The 23,179-nt window shown below is 36.5% G+C and overlaps 1 protein-coding gene across 3 annotated transcripts in view; it reads left to right on the forward strand.

Annotated features, from left to right (window-relative positions):
- The window catches only part of ANKIB1 (ankyrin repeat and IBR domain containing 1), an 80,410-nt gene that overhangs the window by 51,205 nt on the left and 6,026 nt on the right, over positions 1 to 23,179 (forward strand). For all 3 annotated transcript variants that reach the window (XM_071560688.1, XM_071560686.1, XM_071560689.1), the window contains exons 5-17: positions 1,000 to 1,117; positions 4,107 to 4,315; positions 6,576 to 6,664; positions 8,399 to 8,543; positions 10,279 to 10,445; positions 13,974 to 14,062; positions 15,070 to 15,200; positions 17,320 to 17,454; positions 18,004 to 18,090; positions 18,184 to 18,250; positions 18,594 to 18,739; positions 19,317 to 19,495; positions 20,793 to 20,844. In XM_071560688.1, the coding sequence (XP_071416789.1) occupies positions 1,000 to 1,117; positions 4,107 to 4,315; positions 6,576 to 6,664; positions 8,399 to 8,543; positions 10,279 to 10,445; positions 13,974 to 14,062; positions 15,070 to 15,200; positions 17,320 to 17,454; positions 18,004 to 18,090; positions 18,184 to 18,250; positions 18,594 to 18,739; positions 19,317 to 19,495; positions 20,793 to 20,844 (1,614 nt within the window). The remainder of the gene's footprint in view (positions 1 to 999; positions 1,118 to 4,106; positions 4,316 to 6,575; positions 6,665 to 8,398; positions 8,544 to 10,278; positions 10,446 to 13,973; positions 14,063 to 15,069; positions 15,201 to 17,319; positions 17,455 to 18,003; positions 18,091 to 18,183; positions 18,251 to 18,593; positions 18,740 to 19,316; positions 19,496 to 20,792; positions 20,845 to 23,179) is intronic.

Raw genomic sequence — 23,179 nt, forward strand, 5'->3', positions numbered from 1 at the left:
TGTTTTGAGATGAGGTTTAATATGCTTGAATTTACATTGAAATGCCAAATGTAATTAAGTCATTTTAGTTTCTCTGAATATCCTCATATAGAGACACCCAAATTGTTCTAAGAAGATAGTTTGAAATTATATTTTCTCTCTTGGGAGAAAAACTTTAAAAGACTGCAGCATTTCCTGCTACAATTGCAGTTTACCACTCCTTTGGTTATACAGGTAGAACCATTTGAATGGCTGTGTTGTCAGCTGAATCACAGCAATGTTTTGCCTTAAAAGAAGAAAAAGATTTAAAGAGTGGTAATATGTAATTGTTTTATTTAAGCTGAATAATTTTTATCATTATATTTACACCATGGCTTTGCTGGCATGTGCACCAGCACAGTTAAGAGAATAAGAAACTTACAAATGTGGGTGTGACAAATGAAAGACCACTCGAACAGGCTTTTCAAAAGCAAGAGAAGATACTGCCTCGTGACTGTTCGAGGTGGGTGCTGAGCAAAACCAGCTTAAGGAGTTGATAGTTACAAGGAACTGTACAGCTGTCCATCTCACATACCAGGGCAGTTTTCCCATGTGTTCTAAATATTCGCTAGTCAAAAAGGGTCAGCCTGGAGTTGAGGATTTTGCATAGAAATGTTCTGCCTTTGTGTACTCCCTTCTGGTTTTTCCCCCCTTTTTGTGACAATCCAAGGTTTTTTAAGAGAGTCAGCGTTAGGCTAGCTTGTCATTTGAACATGGCCTCAGCTATAATGAAGAATTCTAGAGATACTGCTTTTATATTTTGAAATGTACAAAGTTCATGCCATAAATATTGCAAAATGACAATGTTCCCATATAGCTTTGCATGGTCATTGATGCACACCCTGAATAAATTTTGTCACATACTGACTCTTGGTTGAGATGGAGTTTGGTAACAGTGCTTTGAATGCTTTCATTTTAATACTGCATTAGAGACTAACTGGGGAAAATACTAGATCTAAGTTGTCTTTCTTCCTCTCAAAGCCATATGAGGGGCTAAGACTTCAAGACCTGCGAAGGCTTAAGGATATGCTGATCGTGGAATCTGCTGACATGCTCCAGGCCCCACTCTTTACTGCAGAAGCTCTACTTCGTGCACACGGTAATGCAAAACCTTAAAGAAATTGTTTTCAGCAAAATCAAAAGTTGCAGTTGTATGTTTGTCATTTATTTCCAAATAAAAGAGAAATAATGCACAAACAAAAGCAGGAAACAGACCAAACAGACCACACAGTACTTCAAAGGGAAGTACAAGTGCAGTATGTCAAAAAGCATTGAGGCAGACAGGAAAGCTGATAGGAAAGTGATTCAATCTAGGAATTATGATGGAAAACATTTAACTTTAGCAATGCGAAGAAACAGAGCTGTGCAGTCTAAGTGAGAGACACTGAAGTAAAACTTCCATGGTTTTATATGTCAAAAAAGTCAAATCCATCAAAAACCTATTTTTGTCAGACGATTGGTTTTCTGCCACTATGTTTGTGTATAGAACTGGATCGAATTTTTAAATTTATTTTTTGTTGCAATAAAAGCAGTCTGATCATTGTAATAAATAGTTGGAAATTGCCTTGGGGTTTAAATCACATGTCTGTATGTCCTTTGAAGGATTTTTATAGTTATTCTTATAATGCAGGATATACTCTTCCCTGGGCATATCTGTAACTAGTTTAATTTCACTGAAATAAAATTGGGGTTGTCAGAAATGTCATGTACTGAATTCAGTGTGTTTGCTCCAGACAAAAGTATCTCTGACACTCAGTGTAAGCTTTAGGCTTTGATTCAGTGATTCAAAACTTAGGCTTACTGAAGCATCTGCATTGTTACTTTATGCCAAAGGAACGAGTCAGGCAGTTAATGGTTTGCAAGCTCATCACCATGTTGCTGGATTAAGCTTTCATAGCCTGGTATTTTTGTGGGCTCCTTGTGAAAATCAATGGGAAAGAGAAAAGTGAAATAAGACCTTATTTTAAACCCACAATTTTTGGTATACTTTCATGAAGAGTTGTGGTACCTGCAATTCATCTCTTTTGCATTATTTTCCATAGCTGGCATTTGTGTTCCTTTTAACATTGAATTTAGTCAACATGAACTTGTGCCAGTTTGATCATACTTAAGGCATATTCTTTGCATATATTTTGTAATGTTGATTATTGATTTAATTCTTGTATTTATAATATGTACAGTGTTTGAATGCTATGTTGTATTCTCAGTCTCATTAAGGCTAAAAATTATAAATATTTGACTGAGTAGGCTCCATAACCTGTGCAGATACTTTGAATAGTAGAATTATGGCAATACTGTTCAGACTCTCAGTTCATTCTACGATAAGTCCAAAATCAGTGAGGTTGATGTAAACTGTGGAGAAATGTCTGCAGCATCCAGCAAGCAGGAATTGAAAGCTGAGAAGAAATCAGACTGTGTTGGAAAGGTCATTCTACTGATGCTGCATTAGCGATGTAGGAGTAACTTAATGCAATTGGCCAGTGTGCAGAAAGAAGCTCAGACAGCAAGTCATGAGAAAGTCAACTATTTTGGCTGTAGCTGCATTGCTTCAGCTTAGCAAAAGGAATAACTGAGGTTTTTACAAAGGTTTAGACAATTGGGAAACATCAAATTGTAATGGTTTCTGCATTAAATCCTGAAACTCTTAAATGAATAATGTGAAATCTTAATTCACCTTTTGTGTAAGAAAAGCATGTTTCAAATTCTTGGAAAGACCATTCTTATGTAGTAAGTTTAATAGTTTACAGATAATGTAATATTAACTCCAACAATCTTTGCTTTTTTTATTGTATAACTGTATGACAAGTATGTAGAATTAGAACCAAGATAAAAACATGTTATTATGGCAGTCATGAAAATAAATAACAGTTATTCTACAAGTGTTTTTTCAACATTGTCTCCATTTCTTTCCTAGTTCATTATACAGCAGTTGATTTCAGGATAAAAGAGAGGCAATTCAACAGATAGACTTTGTGTTTTACTAAAACTCAGAAGTTGGTTAAGAGAACACAGTGGATCCATTCAGTAGTGTGTCTTAACCCTTGCTAATTTTAAAGATACAGCACAATCAAAGAACATCAAGAAAATTTTTAACAATCTTTACCTAACATTTAAAAAAACCCACAAGCTTTATTATATTTATCTAAAGTGATAGCAAAAACATTGGGAAATTTCCCTTTCTTTATCAAATTCAAGTTTGTCTGATCTGTGCATAGTGCTGATGGTTTTATATTCAAATCCATATAGGAATTTGATAGTTGTATATTTAATTGAGAACTTTTGAGTATTTTTGATAGAAAAAAACACTATTTGTATGTTATCTTTAGAATTAATCCTACAAATCAGAAACAGAAAACATTTCAAACAATTGTGAAGAAAGATTTGATTTAGTTTTAAGATATTAATATATAATACATTTTGTTTCACTAGTTCTTTTTTTGTATATAAATGAGCAGTGTTAATTATGAATAAAACTAAAGCATTGATTAACACTTAATTATAGAATAAAATGTAGTAAGAATATATGAAATTTATTACCCTTTTTCCAGAAGCACATCACTGACATGCATATATATAAAGACTAGAAACTCATTAGGTCACAAATCTTTTTGTAATCTAGTTTGGATCTTAGTTCTTCTTACTTTATTTCATGGCTTCATCTTTTTTTTGCAAAAAACCCCACAATAAATAAAAGTGAATCCATATTGAACAGTAATTTCTTTTTTCACAGAAAGGAAATATATTGAAAATTCTGTGGTGTGAGGACCATTATATTTTCATCTCTCTGTGTTTCCTGTTGAGTCTCTTAGCTACTACAATTGCTGTATATAAATAACAAAAGTAATTTTAGGAGTGATGCAACAGGGAAAGAAGATGCTTGTGATGCAGTTATTTACAAAAATATATTGCATTATGTATTGTTTTGGAATGTGTTCTCTAAATGTCTAAAGTTCCACTCACTCACACTTCATCATACTTTTTTTAAAAATTTTTAGCTTAGTGCTTATATATTCTTTTGAGGGTGCAGTTACAAAATATATTTTAAGCATTATCAGTGGCATAATCTCCTGTATCTGTATTTATTGGAGACTGGGACAGGGAGAAGTTGCTTGAAGCGTGGATGTGTAACCCAGAGAATTGCTGCCAGCGTTCGGGGGTGCAGATGCCAACTCCCCCTCCGAGTGGGTACAATGCCTGGGATACACTCCCCTCTCCACGAACACCACGCACCACTCGCTCTTCTGTCACTTCCCCTGATGAAATCAGCCCCTCACCAGGAGACTTGGACACAGCTGTGGTAAGTTTATAAATAGATCTGAAACTAGCAGGGTAAAGCAACTGACTTCTAAACACAGAGCACCTGTGTAGACAGTTGTGTAGACAGTCCTCCTATTCAGAAAATTCCTTTGTAAAGGTGTAAAGTGTTTCTCTTTCCAAAAGAGGTGAATAGAGAAGTTGACACCTTAAGCATTCTGTACACTAAAACAGTTGAGCCTCTGGCTCACATAAAGCGTTCTCTTCTTACCTTGCTTGTCACTCACAAACTGATCTGAGCCAGCTACAGTTACATCAGAGCATTTAGCTCTTTTGAACTTCTCAACTCATCAAGATGTTCACTTTCATTGTATCTGTTTCCCTGAACGTGCTCAGTTCTGTGAACTCTGCCTTTTGAAAATTTTTTTCTTTAGAAAACAGAATTCTCTTTGTCTGCATTTTGAAATGTCAGCCCACCAGTGTACTGTAAGCTTGTAATTACTTTTACTACATGTGGGCTGCTCTGGGCAGTCTATAAGGCTATTGCAAATTTGAAATATGAAAGCGCCTTTCATTAAAATGAGTGTGGCTCTTTTGGAAGACAGGGTTCTCTTTTTAATAATCTGCAGCTGCAGCATTATAAAACTTTTGCTCCATGACCTAAGCATTTTTCTAGAATATTACATGCAGTCTTGCAAATGGGTCATCCCTAAATCTCATATTAAAATTAAGATCTTGCATTCCTGCATAGAAATGTCTTGTTCCATTTAATTGTAAAATGCTGGAAAAAAGCTATTTCAGAGGAATATGATTATTGTACATATATTTACATTAGCAGTTAAGTATTGTTCATGAATATTTTCTACATAAAATTTTTAATGGACTATTTTATGTCTTCAGTTTTTCATTGTGTGTTTTGTCTTGCATTGATGGTCCATAAGCCAGAAATGCAGGTTTGAATAATGATTGCTGTTCTATATCTAGTGCGTCTAAATCCAAATTCAGAGTTTATATTTAGTTCTTCCTGTTTGCTTAAAAATCCTATCTAAACTATCAGATCTATCAAAACTATTTTCAGAATGCTTTTGATGAAATACTACTTTTTTTTTGGCCTCTCATTTTGGCAGGAAAATGAAAACTAAAAGAAATAGATAAAAGCACAAGCCATAAAGCTCCATTTCAGATTTTGCATTTTCATCCTGTCTTATAATTAAAACTGTGCCAGTAAATGTTCTTAATTGATATCTTGAACTCTGGGCTTCATGATAGTCCTTATTTTAAAGTTACATTTGAACAAAATTTAAAGCTTTTATAAGTTTAACAGTGAACAATTTTTGAGGTATTGTCAACTTTTAAAATATTTAATTTTGGCAAGAAAATAAGCAGAACTGACTAAAGCAACACTAAATACCTTCACCGAGTTTTGCCTTTTAAAGGCCAACTTCTTTTGGTTTGATTTTGTTTTGGCTGTGAGAGAAGTGCTTGTAGAGTGACAAACCACAGGCTAACTTTCTGAAAATGTCCCGTGTGTGTGTAATATCAAGTGTATTGAAAGCTGAAGTAAATTTTCATGGAATCTTTGTTCCAGTGAAAAGAAAAATCCATTTGTGTTCCTTGAAGAACATTAATATTTATTTTCACACAAAACCACAAGCAATGACTGGTTTCATCCCTATGCTTTAAATGTTTCCAGAGTAAGGGTCTCAATATTCAATGTTATTTTTGATTTAGTACCTACTTCTATAAAATTCAGCAGTGGTATCTTCTGTTGGTATATTTGTAGTGTAACTTATTCCTTATTTTGATTGAAAATATCAAAGTCTTTTAAAAAAATATTATGTAGATATTACTTAAAATATTTGCTGCTGCTGCACTCCCAAGCTGTTCCACCTTGATTTGGCCCTGATGTGTAAGATGCTAAATATTTCTTTTAGCCTCTGTCATGTCCAGACTCATTCCTGGCTGTCTGTGGAGCTGATGAAGAATTCAGGTCCCTTTGGTACTTAGAGTTTTGACTCTCAGATCTCAGCACTCTGCTGGGTGAAGCATTTCCTGAGCTCAAGGAAACAATAAGAAAGGCAGCCCAAATTACGCTGTTTGGATAGGGAGGTATAGAAACCTAATCCTTCCCGTTTCTGTTTCTAGAGCTTAAATAACTCAGTTTTTTCTGATTAGAGTTAGATTTTTCCCCTTCTTTGCACTTCTTTGAATTTTTGCTGAGACTTTCCAACATACCTTTTTCTGCTAACAATATGAAAGGCTTTAGTTTATTTCTTAATCAGAAGCATTTTTTTCATCTACAGTGTGACATTTGTATGTGTAATATTTCTGTGTTTGAAGACCCAGTGGACATGCCTTGTGGACACGACTTCTGCAGAGCCTGCTGGGAGGCGTGAGTACATGTGCTTTTCTATCATTTGAGAAACTTTGATACCTGCCATTTTGAAGAGGAAAGAACAGAGACCATAAACAGCTAATGTTAAAGCACTGTTTGGGTTTCAAATTGTTGCTGGTATGAACCTAGCCAATATTTTAATTGTCACTCAAACAACTGTTACCAATTGTTTTAGGCTTATATGATGTTTGGTTTTGTCCTGACTCAGCAAAACTCTTAAGCAAATGTTTGAAGCCTGTGTGTAAATAAATAAGCCTACTCTTGATTTGTTCAGTGTGTGTGGTGTTGGCAGCATTGGGGTTTACCCTTTCTGTATTAAGTACAGGCCTAATTCCATATCTTGATTTAGCACAGTAAACTTAGGCATCATAAATCCATTCAAGTCAGAAAAGCAATTAAAACACTTTCTTATGTTGAGGGTTAATAACTGAGGGGCAGATTGCACTTAGAAGTGTAATGGTCTTGTTACTGCATAGGTCAGAATAGTCATGCTAGGAAAAAACTCAGACATGCGTCATTATGCCAGTAGAAGTATTAATCATACTTCCCAGGAATAATTACATCTGAATGCAGTGCCTTTGTATTCATCTTGGTCCCCATCTGGGAGACTGTACTACTTGAACTGCACCACTGTAGTGTGTCGTGTTACAGTGTCATTTCAGCACAGCTATTCCTGCCACAGATCAGCCCAGTGGGTGTGAGCCCATCCACCCTGTACTAAGGAAGAGCACACCCTTTTTCACAGGAGCTTTTCAAAGGCAGTTCTTTGCAGCAGCAAGAAAATTGGTAGTCATGCTTCCCTTGCCTTGCAAATATCTATGCAACAATGTATGAGTTACCAAGAGATCACTGGTTTGACATGGTGCTTCTAATTTGGTTGCTGGACTGTGTGTACCGTGGTTTGTGCAGTACACAGAGTCCAGCTCAGAACCACAGACTCAGAGCCACAGCTCAGTGTCAAGCAAGTGTTTGTGGTGGCACATCTAGAGTGGAATTCATCTTTCTGAGCCAGTCATTTTGAAGTTACTTGGAGCATAGCCAGGACTGAGTTACCCTGTTCTAAGATACGAATCCAAGATGGGATGAATTGACAAGTCTCTCAAACTAACTATTAAAGGATCTCAGGTGACTACCTTAGAATAGCTGCCTGTCTTTTAGGTGATTCAAGTTAGACGAGTATCATCCTTGATATCAGATTAATAAATAAGTTACAGCTTTTAAACTGACACTGCAAAGTGTTAAAGTCCAGCAGATTTCTGATCTTGTTCTGTCTTGCATTCTTATGTTACGAAGGTCACCATTTAGACATTTGTGTCCAAGAGCAGACCTGGTTTTATTAGCACAGTTGTAGAAATTACTTGCATATCACATTAATTATTTCCTACTTACATGTAGACCACTTATATGTTCCACTTCTAATTTAAGGTAGAAGTAATGCTCAGTTTAATTAAACATTGCCGACCTGTCTCTGATGAATGGCAAGGGTGGAAACCACAAACACTTAAGGCTAAACATTGCTGATGATACTTGCATTTGGACCGTGACTAGTCTTTTTTTTTTTATTTATGCTATTCATCAAATTTATAGCCATTTTGAGCAGAAGGGGATGCTTCTTATTCTTTTGTTTAAAAATTGATTATTGTGAATGTCTGTGAATCTAGTATGAAGTACTCAGCAGCCTTTTAACTTTTACTTTTTTTTCACAAATACTGACTGACAAAATTCTGGCAGATTTTTGAATCTGAAAATTCAAGAGGGTGAAGCTCACAACATTTTTTGCCCAGCATATGATTGTTTCCAGCTGGTGCCTGTAGACATCATAGAAAGTGTGGTTTCCAAGGAGATGGACAAAAGATACCTTCAATTTGACATTAAGGTAAATTATCCAAGTATTCTTGTACTCTTGAACTGTATTTCCTTTTATAAAAAGTAACTTCAAGCTTCTGTGTGAAATGCTGCAATATATCTGTAACTTTCCAAGCAAAAATTAATAAACAAATATGTGTACTGAATTATTGGCTGTGTTACCATAATACTGGTGTTATCTATACCACTGAGGAAAAAAAAGGAACATTATTTTTATTCCTTAAGCATAAGAGCCATACTTCCCTAATATGTTACCTAATGCAATATTAATAAAATCATGTGATCAAACTCATTTTTGTAATAGGTAATATGAAGGTTTTAATCAGCCAGAGTTGTTTGTGTTTGCGACCTGAAATTATTAAGAGTTTTTGGATTACTAAGGGACAGTTTACATTCAAAAATAGTACCTGTTGCCTTTTAAAAAATTTATTAGTGCAAGTGAATTACTGATATTTCTTCCATCCAGTGCTTAAGATGATTGCTTTACATAGGAAGAGGAGGACTAGGGAAAGCTTGGAGTTTTTCCTATTTATATTTTTTAATGTATTTATTTTCATCACTGCAACTAGTTTTTGAAAGCAATCTTTTCATTCACATTTTTTCTTTTATGCTGTTGTAGTCATGAACTAGTCTGTGAGTAATGTGATACTTTATCAGTGGTGGAAAGGCACAAGAAAGAGAAATATTTTTTCATTTACAGTACAATATCTTTGTGACAAGCCTCTTTAACACACAGTAACAGTCTTACACAGTGTGTGTGTGTGTGTGGCTCGGCTTCGCGAACGAAGATTTGGGAAGGGCTGTCCCCACATGGGTGTGCCCTTCCAGCCTGCGCAGTGGAGTTTTAGGTGAGGCTCAGCGTGCGCAGAACTGGCCCCACCGTTTAAGTCCTGAGGTTCATCTGCCACGGCCGAGCGAGCTTGGACAGTGCCAGTGAAGTCCTCAGGACTAGAACCTACAGCACCCAGCGTTTCCCAGGAGGTCTCCCATCCAAGTACTAATCTGGAGCTGACCCTGCTTAGCTTCCAAGATCTGACAGGATCGGATGTCAGGGACAGCTCTTCCCAAATCTTCGTTCGCGAAGCCGAGCAACACACACACACATCTTACACAGTAAGATGCAAATTAAATTATCAGATTTGATTAATCTTTTATATCTTCTATTTCAAGTGGCTGGTGATTAGCATAAATCTGAAGCAAAGTAGTGGAAGTTCCTTTTTCTCCTCATTTATTAGGTATAATTTTTACAAAACAAGACCTGTTATGTTAACCAAAAAAGATTGGAAGTCAATTCCTGAGTAGTCCAGTTCTGATTTCAGGCTCATTGTGTGTGGGTTACATTGTGGGATTTTTGTTTAATCAGTAAAGTTTTCACTCTTTTCATCTGCAAGAGTCAGTTCTGTTAGTGAGTGTACTGCCAGCACATGCATAGTAGAACTTCACTGTGAGCCACATCACAAAGGAATTGACTTGCACAGATTGAACATTTTGTTTGGAATGTAAGTAATTTACCTCTTAGTGTAAGTCTGGAGTACTGTTATTATTGAAAAAAAACAAACAAAAAGGAGATTAAATTATGCCCTTTTTATAACTATTTTAAGAAGTCTATCATTGTAGCCACAAGATTGTCCTTACGCTTTTTGGCTTTGTTCCATTAAAGGAAGATTATGAATACAGACTGGTTTATATCAGTGATGAAATCTGATCTTATGTGGTCAAGTATTTTCCTTTTTTTTTCCCCACAGGCCTTTGTTGAAAATAATCCTGCTATTAAATGGTGTCCTATACCAGGCTGTGAAAGAGCAGTAAGGCTAACAAGACAAGGATCAAATTCAACAGGATCAGATACACTGAGCTTCCCTATGCTAAAAGCCCCTGCAGTAGATTGTGGGAAAGGACATCTTTTCTGCTGGTTAGTACTAGAAACTTCCCTACATCTGCATAAACTCACAGTCTCTGGTAGTTCAGGGAGTAATTAAAAAGGCTCACTCATTACTGGGCATGCAACAGAACTTTGTATGGAAGGGTATATAACCAAACTATCCTCTATCCATGTAATAACCCCATGTGCACAAATATTTCAGTATTTGGGGCACAGGAAAGGTTTATAATACAATATTCATGACTGGCTTGGTTAGATGCAAAACTATATCATGGAGTGTTGTGATACTCTGTTTTGAGGGGACAGAGGAGAAGTGGGATATTGTTGGAAGGATTTTTATGTCTGCTCTGGATACTTTTAGGATAATTGAAACATGAGTTGTAGTACAGAAAATCAGCAATTTTTAGCTCTTTCTGAATTTTGGTTGAATTACGTCAAAGAAGCTGGAGTTTAAACAGGACCATGAAGGACCATTTACTGCATACACAGCTATTCTGTTTGCAGGATCACTCCAATCTCTGTTGCACTTTAGGATCAGCACTTTTTCTTTATGTTAACTTCCGTTGAGTCTTAAGATGAATACTAGCTCAAGAAGGAGTAAAAAGCCAGATCTTTTTCAAAATATACCTCAGATTCCCAATCTTTAGCAATTCCAAGGAAAGGACACAACAGCATCAATAAAGTGAAAGAATTTTGGGATATTTTTCTGAAGTACAGAGCAAAGCCCTGTCATAGTTCCTTGACATTATCAAACTTGACAATTTATGACTAATGTAGTGGGACATCTTTGCCCTCTTAGAAAATCAAAAAGAGTCAGCCAAAGTATAGACATTGAGACAAGCTGAGTAATTCTTCTTTTCATTTTTCGATTGAAACTGTGATGCAAGGACGTCGTGAATCATCTGCTTGATTCCAAATATCGTAAGACTCTTAATGAAAGAAGCTTCTGATTTTAGTTCTTTGCCTATGTGAATGAAAGAGAAGAAGAGAAAAGAGGAAAATAGACATAGTTAGACAACCACAAAAGTCAGAGAGCAGAACTTCATGGGAAGAGGTTATTCACAATGGATGGAGAAATCAGAAAGAAAAAAATCCTGTGGAAACAAACCAACAAATGTTTTTTACCAGTGAGAATATAACAAAACTTAGTACTATTCCACAGAATGGTGCCATCCTCTTATCCTTTGCTTCTGATTACAGACAGAGAATCATTTTTTCTGTTAACCTGAAGGAGGAGCTTGAGAGCACTTAAGTGTCATTCATATTGACATGGTCCTTCAGACACTGGCAGCTTCTACTTCCTTTGCGTGGGCTGAATGTACTTCATTAAGAGTATGTTCTGTAGGTGTGAAAATGTCCTGCAAGTGCCTAATTTTTATGATAAATATTCTCTTTATTTTGATGCTTGGAGATACTGCCTAAGTAAATACAGTTAAGGCCTTGCAAGACCTCAGATTAGCAACAAATGTTCAAGAAGGCCTTTTCAAAGTCTCTTTTTTCATCTCCACAAAAGTGAAGAGTGTCAGCAATGGCAAGAAAGTTCTGCTAGCAACCAAAGCATCCTGCAGTACTTTAAATGAGAACCGTTTGCTGAGGACAACCATGCTAGTCATACAGTACAAAACCTCTGTGCATGAATGAGTTCCTCTGGAGAAAAAGCATTCTCAGTTCAGACTGTTTTCATCAGTACTGTGTGCTTAAAGGGAGCTTGCTTTGTCTGTTTAAATTTCAATCAGCACATCCCACAGTTCCATACTTATGTCAGTTCTGCAAGTTTTACTCAGGTAATCTACAGCTTAGGCATTGCAATAGCAACTGACACTGCATTTAGCAAGAGATTCTTCAGAATTTACATATTAGAAAACCAACCCCTAGATAATCACTTGCATTTTTTCAGATCTACAGCCTTCCTGGTCGTAAAAGCAAGAAAATTCTCTGAGTCAGTTGAGCAATTACTTTTTCCTTTTTTTATTTTGTACAAGTAGGAATTTTCCTCTTAAATACAGAGTTCCTTATAATTTACTCATTTTTCATTACCCAGCACTAACAGCATCTTCAACAAAACGTAATCTGTTGTGGGAACACAAAATTCAATTCCCTTTCAGAATAAGCATTCTGAGCTATTAAAATGTAGTACACATTAAAACTGCACAAATCCTTGGGCTAACAAAATAACTTCCATAAGAAGTTGTTCTTGAACGCTCTGTTGTGACTATCATTTAGATACAGATATATAGATATGGCTGCACTTCATTAAAAATCCACAAATTTGAAAACATCAAAGACACAATTCCCTCCTCCTGCTCCCTCATAAAAGATTGGCTAATCAGCTTTTGACTCAAAACAGAACTTGTCAAAGTTAAGTCTCTGCTAGTTTCAGTCTTTTCTGGTAACGAATACTATGTGAGAGGCTCTTGCCTCTCCTGAGGTCAATGATTTAAGTGTTCTGCTGTCCCACAGAAGTGAAAGGTGTCAGCTTTCAATCAGAGCTGAGATTGCCTTGTTACAGACCACTTATCCATTCCAGTACAGTCTCTCCCAGCTAAGATGTTAAGTCCAAAACAGAGATCCTTGTGTGCTGAATTGAAGCTCTTTTGTGAGCAGACTAGCTAGGGGACAAAAAGTTCAAAACGGATGCCACAACCTTTTCTTTGTCCCTGCATTCCTTAGTGAGATGTGGAGTAGAGCAATCAGAAGAGTACTGATGTAGCTTCTGACTGCACCGCAGACAGCAGTTCACCATTGGATCTGCAGAAAACTTGCATATGCTCTGATGCCACTGGTGCCCATCTGGAATTGTTTTGTTTGATGTGGCAGATATCTGAGGATATTTGCTGCCATTCCAGGGGAAAAAAAAGGAGTAATTACAAATCTGGAGTGCATATTGACATATCTGCACCATCTGGAAGCCATGTATCTGCCACCGTGTAGTAGTGATGGCCATCCTCAAAGCTCATAGTGACTTCAGGAGAAGCTCAAGAGACTCACACTCCAGTGTGTCCATGTAAATAAGTTAAAGCCACCATCTCTGATGGAAGGAGTAAAAATCCATAAATACTTAATGCTGGTTCAATAGTGTTCTAGTTGAAAATATTGAATCTAGTTAAGGCTTAGTTATTACAACTGAACAGGTGCAAGTAATTCTACATAAAATGCATTTTAGCTATAGCAAACTACCTAATTTTGGATAAACTGTATTCTGGTTTATCTGATAATCTTGTTTATCACAGAAACTATACTAGCACTTTTGTGGCACTAAAATAGTACCCAGGTATGAAACTACAAGCCAGCTGATTTATTTCAGATTGTAATTTTAAGAAGCTTCTTTCCTTTCCTGTCTCATCTAAATTCTTTATTAATAATGGTCATCCATGCTTGTAAAGTAGTCTAAGAGTATTTTAAAATAATGTTATTTGGATGAATTTTATCTTCCTAACTTAATTAAAGTTTGAGCTTGTCTTGATAAGTTCTCTTTTTTTTTGCTTTTGCTTGAATCAATTTTAACTTTAATTCTAAATCTCTAAGTTATAGGTAATTGTGTACACACTTTCATTTCAGGGAATGTCTTGGTGAAGCACATGAACCCTGTGACTGCCAAACCTGGAAGGACTGGCTACAGAAAATATCTGAAATGAAACCAGAAGAACGTAAGAGTCATGAGGGGCCGGGAGGGGAGCAGATGTTTTGCTGCTTTTTTTATCTTGTGGGTTTAGAGGGATTTGGGTTTTAGCTAAGTGAAAAAATCATACATTGGCTGAACAGGGTAAAAGAGGAAGAAAATAATATCCCTGAATGAGGGGCTGCTTCACACTAACTGCAGCATTATGGTAGACTGTTCTTTGTAATACTTTCCTCCCCATAAATACATGTGTGGTTCAGTCAAGGCATCCAAAACTCCTTTTCCTTTTAAAGCTTTCTTTCATTAATTAGTTGATTTATTCCTTAATATAACTTCATTTATCATGTCCAATTTTAATTCTTTTAGCCCAGTCTACTCCTCTGAGTAGTGTTCCATGCAGTTTTTTGTGCTTTAAATCTAATTCAAGCCAAGAAGTGATAATAGTACTAAGGTTGAGGGTGAACTGCAAGGAACTTGTAGGAAATGGCTTAGTGATACATAACATTTACTAAAAAACCTAATAAGGGTTGGGTTTACACAGGACAGGCTGATAATTTTCTTGGTCAACACTAAAAAAATATTCAATATAAACAGTAATACATACTAACTTCTTGAGTTACCAGAGTTCAGACCCTTTCCATAATGTTATAAATATTTTGGAAAGCATAGAAAAGTTTACAAAATATACCCTACTTTGTGAAACTGTGCATGTTTTTCACATATAAATATTTGCTCTTTTATATATTATGAATGTCATATATACTGTATTTAACTTTGTATAGAAATAGATATGTGGAAATCTATAGAAATAATAAGTGTAGTAATATTACATATAATATGCATAAATTAGAAAATTTAATAATTAAAATGTATTCATATATGTGTGAAATATATATAGTGAAGAATTTTAATATTTCGTCAAGAAACAGATAAACATGCATCTTTCCTAATCTGATTTTCACAAAAAATTACACAAGTACAATTACAACCTCTCTGTTTTCCCATGATGTGTGTCCTCCTGTCTCCCTCCAAAAGTGGTGGGAGTGAGCGAGGCCTATGAAGATGCTGCCAACTGCCTGTGGTTATTGACAAACTCCAAACCCTGCGCCAACTGCAAATCGCCCATTCAGAAGAATGAGGGCTGCAACCACATGCAGTGTGCAAAGGTAAGGAAGACCTGTCATGGAATTTGTTGTGGAACCCTAACTTGGGCTTGTATGTCCCCTATACATTGTAGGATCACAGAGGTCCAAAACCTCTGAAGTATCATGCCTGAGATCTAATGGAACATGTTTCAAGAATCAGATAATTAGCAACTGGCAGGTGACACGTGTTCAGGAAATGTTTAATATTTAGTTAAATCTGTTTGGCTGTCAGGTGAACTGTGCAATGACTGAAATGTCATAAACATCTAAGAATTACTGGCAATACAGTATGAAACTTAAGGAAACAGAAATAAGTGATGATTTAATCGTCATTAATAATGTAGAAGAGAAAACACAGTTTTAGTTAGCAGAAGATGTAACATTTTAAGGAAGGGTAAGCTCTAATGAAGGTTTTGCCTTACTATATTTTTCTTTTGCATTATTTCTCTAACACAGCAGCAAAGCAGAGAAGTTTACCTGGAAAACTGTAAACAGAAATTAACGAGTAGGAATGAAAAGACAGCCTAAAGTAATGCCAAGGGAAATGTATTGGTGACAACATCCAGAAGATTAGTCATGAATTTCCTACCAAAATAGAAAAAATATTCTGCCATGAGTTCAGTGTCATTTGAGAAGGCTTTTTTCTGAAATTAGCTAAAAGCTGGGCATTTTGAATACTGTTCCTTTATCTCAGAAATACCTTACATAACTACGAATACTATCTCTTTGAGGACCATCATTAAAAGTAAGAAAGTAGCACACACTTTGCATAGTTGGCCTACAATGAAAAGCTGACAGATTTAGAAGGTAATTCTCTTTATTTTTCTGAAAATGCAGGTCTCCATTGCTATACAGACCCTATTTTCTGTTTATTATCACGTATTCTCTCTCTTTCTGTAATACGATTTGAGGGTGGGGCTTTTTTTGGTGTCATTAGCAGCAGAGAACAAATTCTCCTCCACTTCAGATTATGTGAAGTTTGCTGGTTTGTTTTTTTGGTTTTTCTCCTTAAATGGTTTTTTGAAAGAGCTCATAAATTCCACAGCGCTAAGAACTGTATAAGGTACGTTTGTTGCAGCTGTTGCCGACTTTGGCCATTAAACACTGTTGAACGTAGATAATTTAATTCAGTACCATTCTGAGGCACAATCACAATTCTCTTTTCTTCTTTGATGCTGTACCTTAGACTGCTTAAATTGTCCTTAGAACAGTCAGATTCCTTTTCTCATGGAGAAATCTCTGCAAAGAGCAGCTGCCTTCCCTCAGCCTAGTGAGGAAGGAGAGGAGGGTTGTTCTCAAGCCCATTGCAGGGCTCAGACACGAGGTAGAGTGGCCACCACGCTTTTTGCCTCCTCTGCTGACGGAGCTTCTGCCTTTGCTGCAGGGAAATCTACTCACACCTACTGTGTGATAGCAACAACTACAACTGCCTCTTAGCAGCTAGCACCTACCTTGGTGAAGAGGATGATACTCCTTACTCATAAAGTCACATTTCTGTTTTAGCAGGAATCTCCTTATTGTTTTATGAGCCCAGTTTTTAACAAGGCAAGGCTTAAGCAGGTTCTTTTAGCCTTTGGGGTATTTTGAACCAGATTTGAAGGAACAGGATAGGGTTCATAGATAATATATTGCTGCAAGTTTCATGAGACTTGGTAGCTGTATGGCGCAGAGACTCAATTTGTATTGCCACCAAGAAAGAGACTGAAATACCTACCCAGCTATTATATAATTATATAAGACCTATAATACCTGTTCAGCAATTACCTGTTGTGCTTGGCTCAGACTGTGGCCAGGCAGCAGATGGGACATGAACAGTTTCTGTGTTGCCTAAAAATAATGGGACTTTTTTTTTTACAATAACAAACCCTCAGGCCTGATCAGCTGTATTTGCCATTTTGTTTATTTTGTCCACTTAACGTTTAGATCCAACACAACCTTGTGATCCAAGGAACAAAAACGGTGACTGACACAGTTGATAAATGGATCTCCTTAGTTAGTATAACAGGAACCATAAGCACACTCAGAATGATGTTAATTCAGTTGTTCTTGGAACAATAATGATGCCTAACTGCAAATCTAAAATGTTTCAACTTCTTTTCTTTGTTTTTTTTTCTCTTTTCCTTTTTTTTTTTTTCTGAAGTGCAAATATGACTTTTGCTGGATATGCTTAGAAGAATGGAAGAAGCACAGCTCTTCCACTGGGGGCTACTACAGATGTACACGCTATGAGGTTATTCAGCACGTAGAGGAACAGTCCAAGGAGATGACTGTAGAGGTAACAAATGAAAGTGTGTGTTTGAAAAATAGCACTAAGGCTGCGATTCTCCATTTAGGATAAGTTCAATTAAAATTCTTCCAAACCCAAGTTCCAAATGGAAAAATACAACCTAAGTACATCAAAGAGATAAAAAGAAACCATTCCATATTTGTGGATAGAAACATAAGATTTCTGCTTTTGACTTTGGTAATAACCACTGGTGACTTTACTCAAGCCATTTCACTTCTCTGTGCTATTGTTTCCTCTTGCGAAATGGGCATGCTGGTCCTCTAATTAACTGCTGTGCACTACAGAAGACATGCCTTAATTTTGGCATGTGGAAAGTCACTTTAAATAGCGCTCACAGCATATCTATCAAATTATTTGGCTACAGTATTTGCAGACTTGTGAATTTCGAAAATTACTTTCATCTCTTTACTTACATGGCACTCATCAGCATTGCGTACAATACTTAATGTAGAATAGAAACAGTTGCTTATTTGATTATATCTAATGGTGATAGCTGTATTAATTCAAAAGATTTATTTTGCTTTATTTTGTTTCCAGGCTGAAAAGAAGCATAGAAGGTTTCAAGAGCTTGATAGGTTTATGCACTATTATACAAGATTTAAGAACCATGAACTTAGCTACCAGGTATGGGTCAAGCCATTCTTAGGGATTTTCTTTCTATTTTATTAATGCAAACATAATTATCTCACTGTTATTTTATTTATTTTCTTTTTCTAGTTAGAGCAGCGCCTTCTAAAAACAGCCAAAGAAAAGATGGAGCAGTTGAGTAGAGCTCTCAGTGGCAGTAAGTATTTGCTGTGATCTATGAATTTGATTTGAAATCACATCAACCTGTTGCGGCTAAACCTTTCTTTTTTGGGTCAGTCTTCTGTGTGATGTGTTCCTCCAGTACTAGAGTTCGTAAGCATAGGTTGAAAGCTAAAGGCACAGTAAATCTTACCTATTCCAAAGACTTAAGGAGAAAGTAACATTAGTAAGAGAGAAACTAATGTTCTGTGCTTACCATCAGTAAGAATGCTGTGCAGCCATCAAGAACCTGCTGCTGTTTACTTGCAAAATATTTAACTGAGGGGTTAATACTGACATCAGCAAGAAAGTATTTTCACAATGCTTGTTTCATATTGCAGCTGAGGGAGGCTGTCCTGATACCACATTCATTGAAGATGCAGTGCATGAGCTTCTAAAAACTCGCCGCATTCTTAAGTGTTCTTATCCATATGGATTCTTTTTGGAGCCTAAAAGCACAAAGAAAGAAATATTTGAACTTATGCAGGTAATACATGGATATATTTTGCTTTCCTAATGGCACTTTATTTTTTTATATTACTTATCAGCGTCTTTTTGCCATTTTTGTAGTATAAAACTGATATATCTGTTTTGTATTTGTAACCAAGTTTGGAAAAGCAGCATGTTTTTGATAGATAGGTAGACAGACAGACAGGTAAAGAAAGAAAAATTCCTGTTAATCTGCTTTCTGAGGGTAACATTTTAGCTTCAGTCTCCATCTCTCTATGGTTCCTCTTTTCTCTCTTTCCCTGCTGAGGTGTCTTTTCATCTGGATGAAGGCAAAAGTGGGGAATTACCTGGGGCTGCTGCCTCCTTTCCTTTCCTTTAGGTCCCTTGAAGATGTTCAATATGTCTGAGTGCAGGGAAATCCTGCTCCAAGCTGGAGGACAGCATGTAGGTCAGTAAGAGTAGGCTAGAGGGCAGACATTTTGAGATATTTTGGTATTTCAAAAGGTATTTTCAGGAAAATGGATATCATTCCACTCAGTATTTTTGGTACAGAGCTCTGCCTGATTTGCATTTCACTGTAAAACTGTTTTATTCTGTATTATTAACTAATGCAGACTGACCTAGAAATGGTCACTGAAGACCTTGCACAGAAAGTGAACAGGCCTTACCTTCGGACGCCTCGCCATAAAATCATCCGTGCAGCTTGTCTGGTGCAGCAGAAGCGGCAAGAGTTCCTGGCCTCTGTGGCCCGTGGTGTTGCTCCTGCAGACTCTCCAGAAGCACCCAGGCGCAGGTAACCCACACACACACTGCACAAGTCAAATAAAGTTTGTTTGATAGCTGCCAAAGTGGGTAAATCCACTGTTGTTCTTTGACTATGAGGTAGATGCTAAGTGTGGTGGTTGTAAATCACTGTGATAGTGATATTTCTCGGACATTTGATCCTTACAGAATGACAGCCTTTAGGGGACAATGTACAGCCTTCAGGAAAGGCTGCTGTGCTGGTTTAAAGGTAAACCGGCAGGAAAAAGTGAAGCCAACTCAAAAAGAGATTATAAGTCAGTTACAATTTAATAAAAATATTACAATAAATGCAATGACACAAAGAGAAATTGGTTTAACCCACAACACCCAAAAGTATAACCCAGCACCCTGGGGCACAAACACAGTGGTGTTCATTGGCCCCTGTGCTGAGCCCCACATGGTTCCCCTTAGTACAAAGTAAAAGGAAGGGAGAAAACCTGTTGGTGTACATGACGGTCACAGTCTGGTCAAGAGTGGTGGTCACAGTCTAGTTGAGACTGCTGGTCAAAGTCCTATTGAGGTTCTGGTCCTCCTCTGGACCCAGTGAGCAGTCCCAGAAGTGCCCAAACCCCAAGATTATACACCCTCAGGTTCAGGTGGGAACACCCAATACCTTCTCCAGGGTGGGGAGTTCCACAATGGGTGATCTCACTCTGTGAGTCATGGGGTATTTGGGGATCATTGCTGGCCCATTAGCAGACATGACACCTCAGGCTGGGTGTGAAGGTGCTAACGACTTCCTGGAGGGGAGTTATCACAGCTCTTATCTCACAAGTGTCTTTCACACCCAGCTTCCATCCTGAGGGGTCAGATATGCCCTGAGCAGCTGCTGCAAATGTTCCATTGTTAACAGTTCATGAGAAATGAGATAGAGGGGGTAGAATACACAGCTTTGGTCACACCCACACAGTGATAAACTGGTCTGGGCTGCCGAACTAAGACAACTGCTGTGTGTTGCAACCTAAATTTGCTTTCCCATTTGTGGTATATTAATGATGAGATGTTGTGGCTTCCATGTCACTTATTTTAATCAAGATTGCCACTAAATATGTGGTATACTTCAAAAATCTCTTAAATATTTGCTAAAAATATCAGAGAGTTCTGGAATAGTCAAATATTTATTTGTAGGGCTTTCCAAATTAATTTTGAAGCAAGAACTAAAGGATAAGACTTGTTAAAGAGGTACAACTGCACTAGTTTTCAAATTTCAATAGGACCTGAAGCTCTGGAGGTTGTTCATAGTTGTTCTACATCTAAACTTGATGGTATGTCTTTCCATTTTATAGCTTTGCTGGTGGAACATGGGATTGGGAATATTTAGGATTTGCATCCCCCGAGGTAAACTATTTTCTTTTGATTTTTTAACTTAGTTCTGCATATTCTAGAAACACAGGTATGATCACGATCTGCATGAAGAGCTTCCTCATTTTGAGTCAAAGCATTTCAAGTTGGTTAAGCTTTCCATTTATTTCACAATAGAGGGAAATATATTCATATATAGTTATTTAAGGTGGCATTAAAGAAGCTATTTTGCGTTCATCATTTTCCAAGTACATAACCAGTTTTAAAATTGAATATGAACAGGTGTCTGTGTGCTGGAGAGCCTTAAAGTAACACATATATGTAATTCTGAAGATTACTTTTGAATGCAACATCAGTTCAGCAGAATTCAACAAAAAGTCCAAGAAATTTCTATACTTTTGTCACAATCCAAGAAAAACACGCCATCATATACCTAAATATTGTTAAGTATTTCAAGTGTTTATTTTTATTCTTATGTATTGAAGCAGGGTGGAAATTACAGACATTAACTTCTGCTACTTAACTAAATGAAAATTCTGATTTTCTTAATTAATATTCTGCTATTTGTATATGGGAAAGAGTAAATCATTTCTGAGACTCTGCCCTAAAAAATGAGAAGCTTCCTATGAAGCTTTCCTTTATCATCTTAATTTTTATTAAATGTCTTAAGAACATTAGATTAAAGCATTCAGTCACGAAGGAAACTTCATTTCAACATTTCCTTGGCGCTGTTTTCTTTCTAGCTAGTCATTTTTAAGCATCCTAGAAAACTCCATGTACTTTTTCTATATATTTCCTTTGCTATTGTTGTTGGTGAGCATCACGCTGGTGAGATAATGGCTCGCTTCTCTACAATAAAGATCAGCTTTCTTCTCCTGTCCAGTTCCTTTAGTTCTTTCTTTTGAAATAATCCCACATTTGATAATATCAAACTCATTGTGATGTTACTGTATCAACAGTGGAAGTGGTTATGAGAAGAAGCTGGTAAGAAATGTGTTGATAAGCTGTTTAGCAGCAGGTGCCATTGCAGCTGTGCTTAGATGATTGCTTGTGAGTTTTTATGATTTGCCTAAATGTGGCAGTGTGTGATGCAAGTTGGTCTCTTTGCTATGTACCTGTCATGAATACTTGCAACCACCTATGCTGAGGGAATTAAGTAGAATTAATAATGCTCACCTTTGTTTATTTTAGCGCATTTCACTACAAAATGTTTTACATAGAGCTGTACTTTTACTGACAAGTAGTAGAATGACTGTGTATAGCAGATTGTTACAGAAAACAAAATCCTACTTGTTTTAGCAAGGAATGCTGGTTGTTGTAGACTAATGTGTGAAACCAAGACATTCCTGCCCAGCAAAATTAAAACTCCTTTTGCTCATATGTAGAAAATTGTTCCATTTCACAAGTAGTAATGAAGATCTCTTTCTAAAGGTTAATAAGCAACCAAAAGCTAAATGGCTAATGGTGAAATGTATTGTTTTGTTGCAAATAAATGACAGATATATGATACAATCAATAAATCTTAGTATTCAGTGATTCCCATTATTCCTTTTCTGATTCATAGTATTATAATTATATTTTTAAAATAATTCAGTTATATTGTTCTATATCAAGGCCAGATTTTCTGGTTTTTGGGGCACCATCTTCCATTTAGAAAAGCCCTGAGCTCTCTAAGAGCTGGAAGAATATTTTAGAGAAGAATCACTTCATATTTACCATGTTTTTTTATGGTGTTCCATAGACTAACAAGCATATACTACTAACCACAGTTGAAGACAGAATATTGAGCTGAATGGACCTTTTGTCCAGTCCAGTAAGGTTATTTTGATGTTCTTACCATTTTCATAGATCTTGTTACATAAATAAAAGTATCTGCCCATGCTGATGATTTTGTGACTATTCCTTTTGGCTTTCATATGTCATTAGGAATAAGAACTTGGTCTGAGACAGTTCATGCATAGAAAGTACACTCTCATAATGTCATCTGCATATTGTGTAAGAGAAATGATACTTCTGGATTTAAGCTTTAGGTACTTTAGATGTTGAGATATTCTATGATGAAGAGTTAAAGTAAGAAAGGAAAAGTAATCGTACTGTTATCTTTCTCAATTCATTTGGCCAAATGGAGCCTTTGGATTACACATTTTTTACCTGACCCTCAGGGAAATAAAGAGCAGTATTCTTTTGGGAAGAGAAGGGCTGCTCCTGTTTGTCTATTTTTATTGCCTTGTGTAAATGAATAACTGAAATGAATGAAAAGTCTTACCTACACAGTCCGGTTCAGTGTCAGATATACAAACCAAAAGCATATCTGGAAATTGACCTTCAAGCATAAAATTAGTTTCTTAATTATTAGGAAAGGTAGGGAAAT

Source organism: Pithys albifrons, chromosome 7 (assembly GCF_047495875.1).
Source record: "Pithys albifrons albifrons isolate INPA30051 chromosome 7, PitAlb_v1, whole genome shotgun sequence".
NCBI classification, from domain to species: Eukaryota; Metazoa; Chordata; class Aves; order Passeriformes; family Thamnophilidae; genus Pithys; species Pithys albifrons.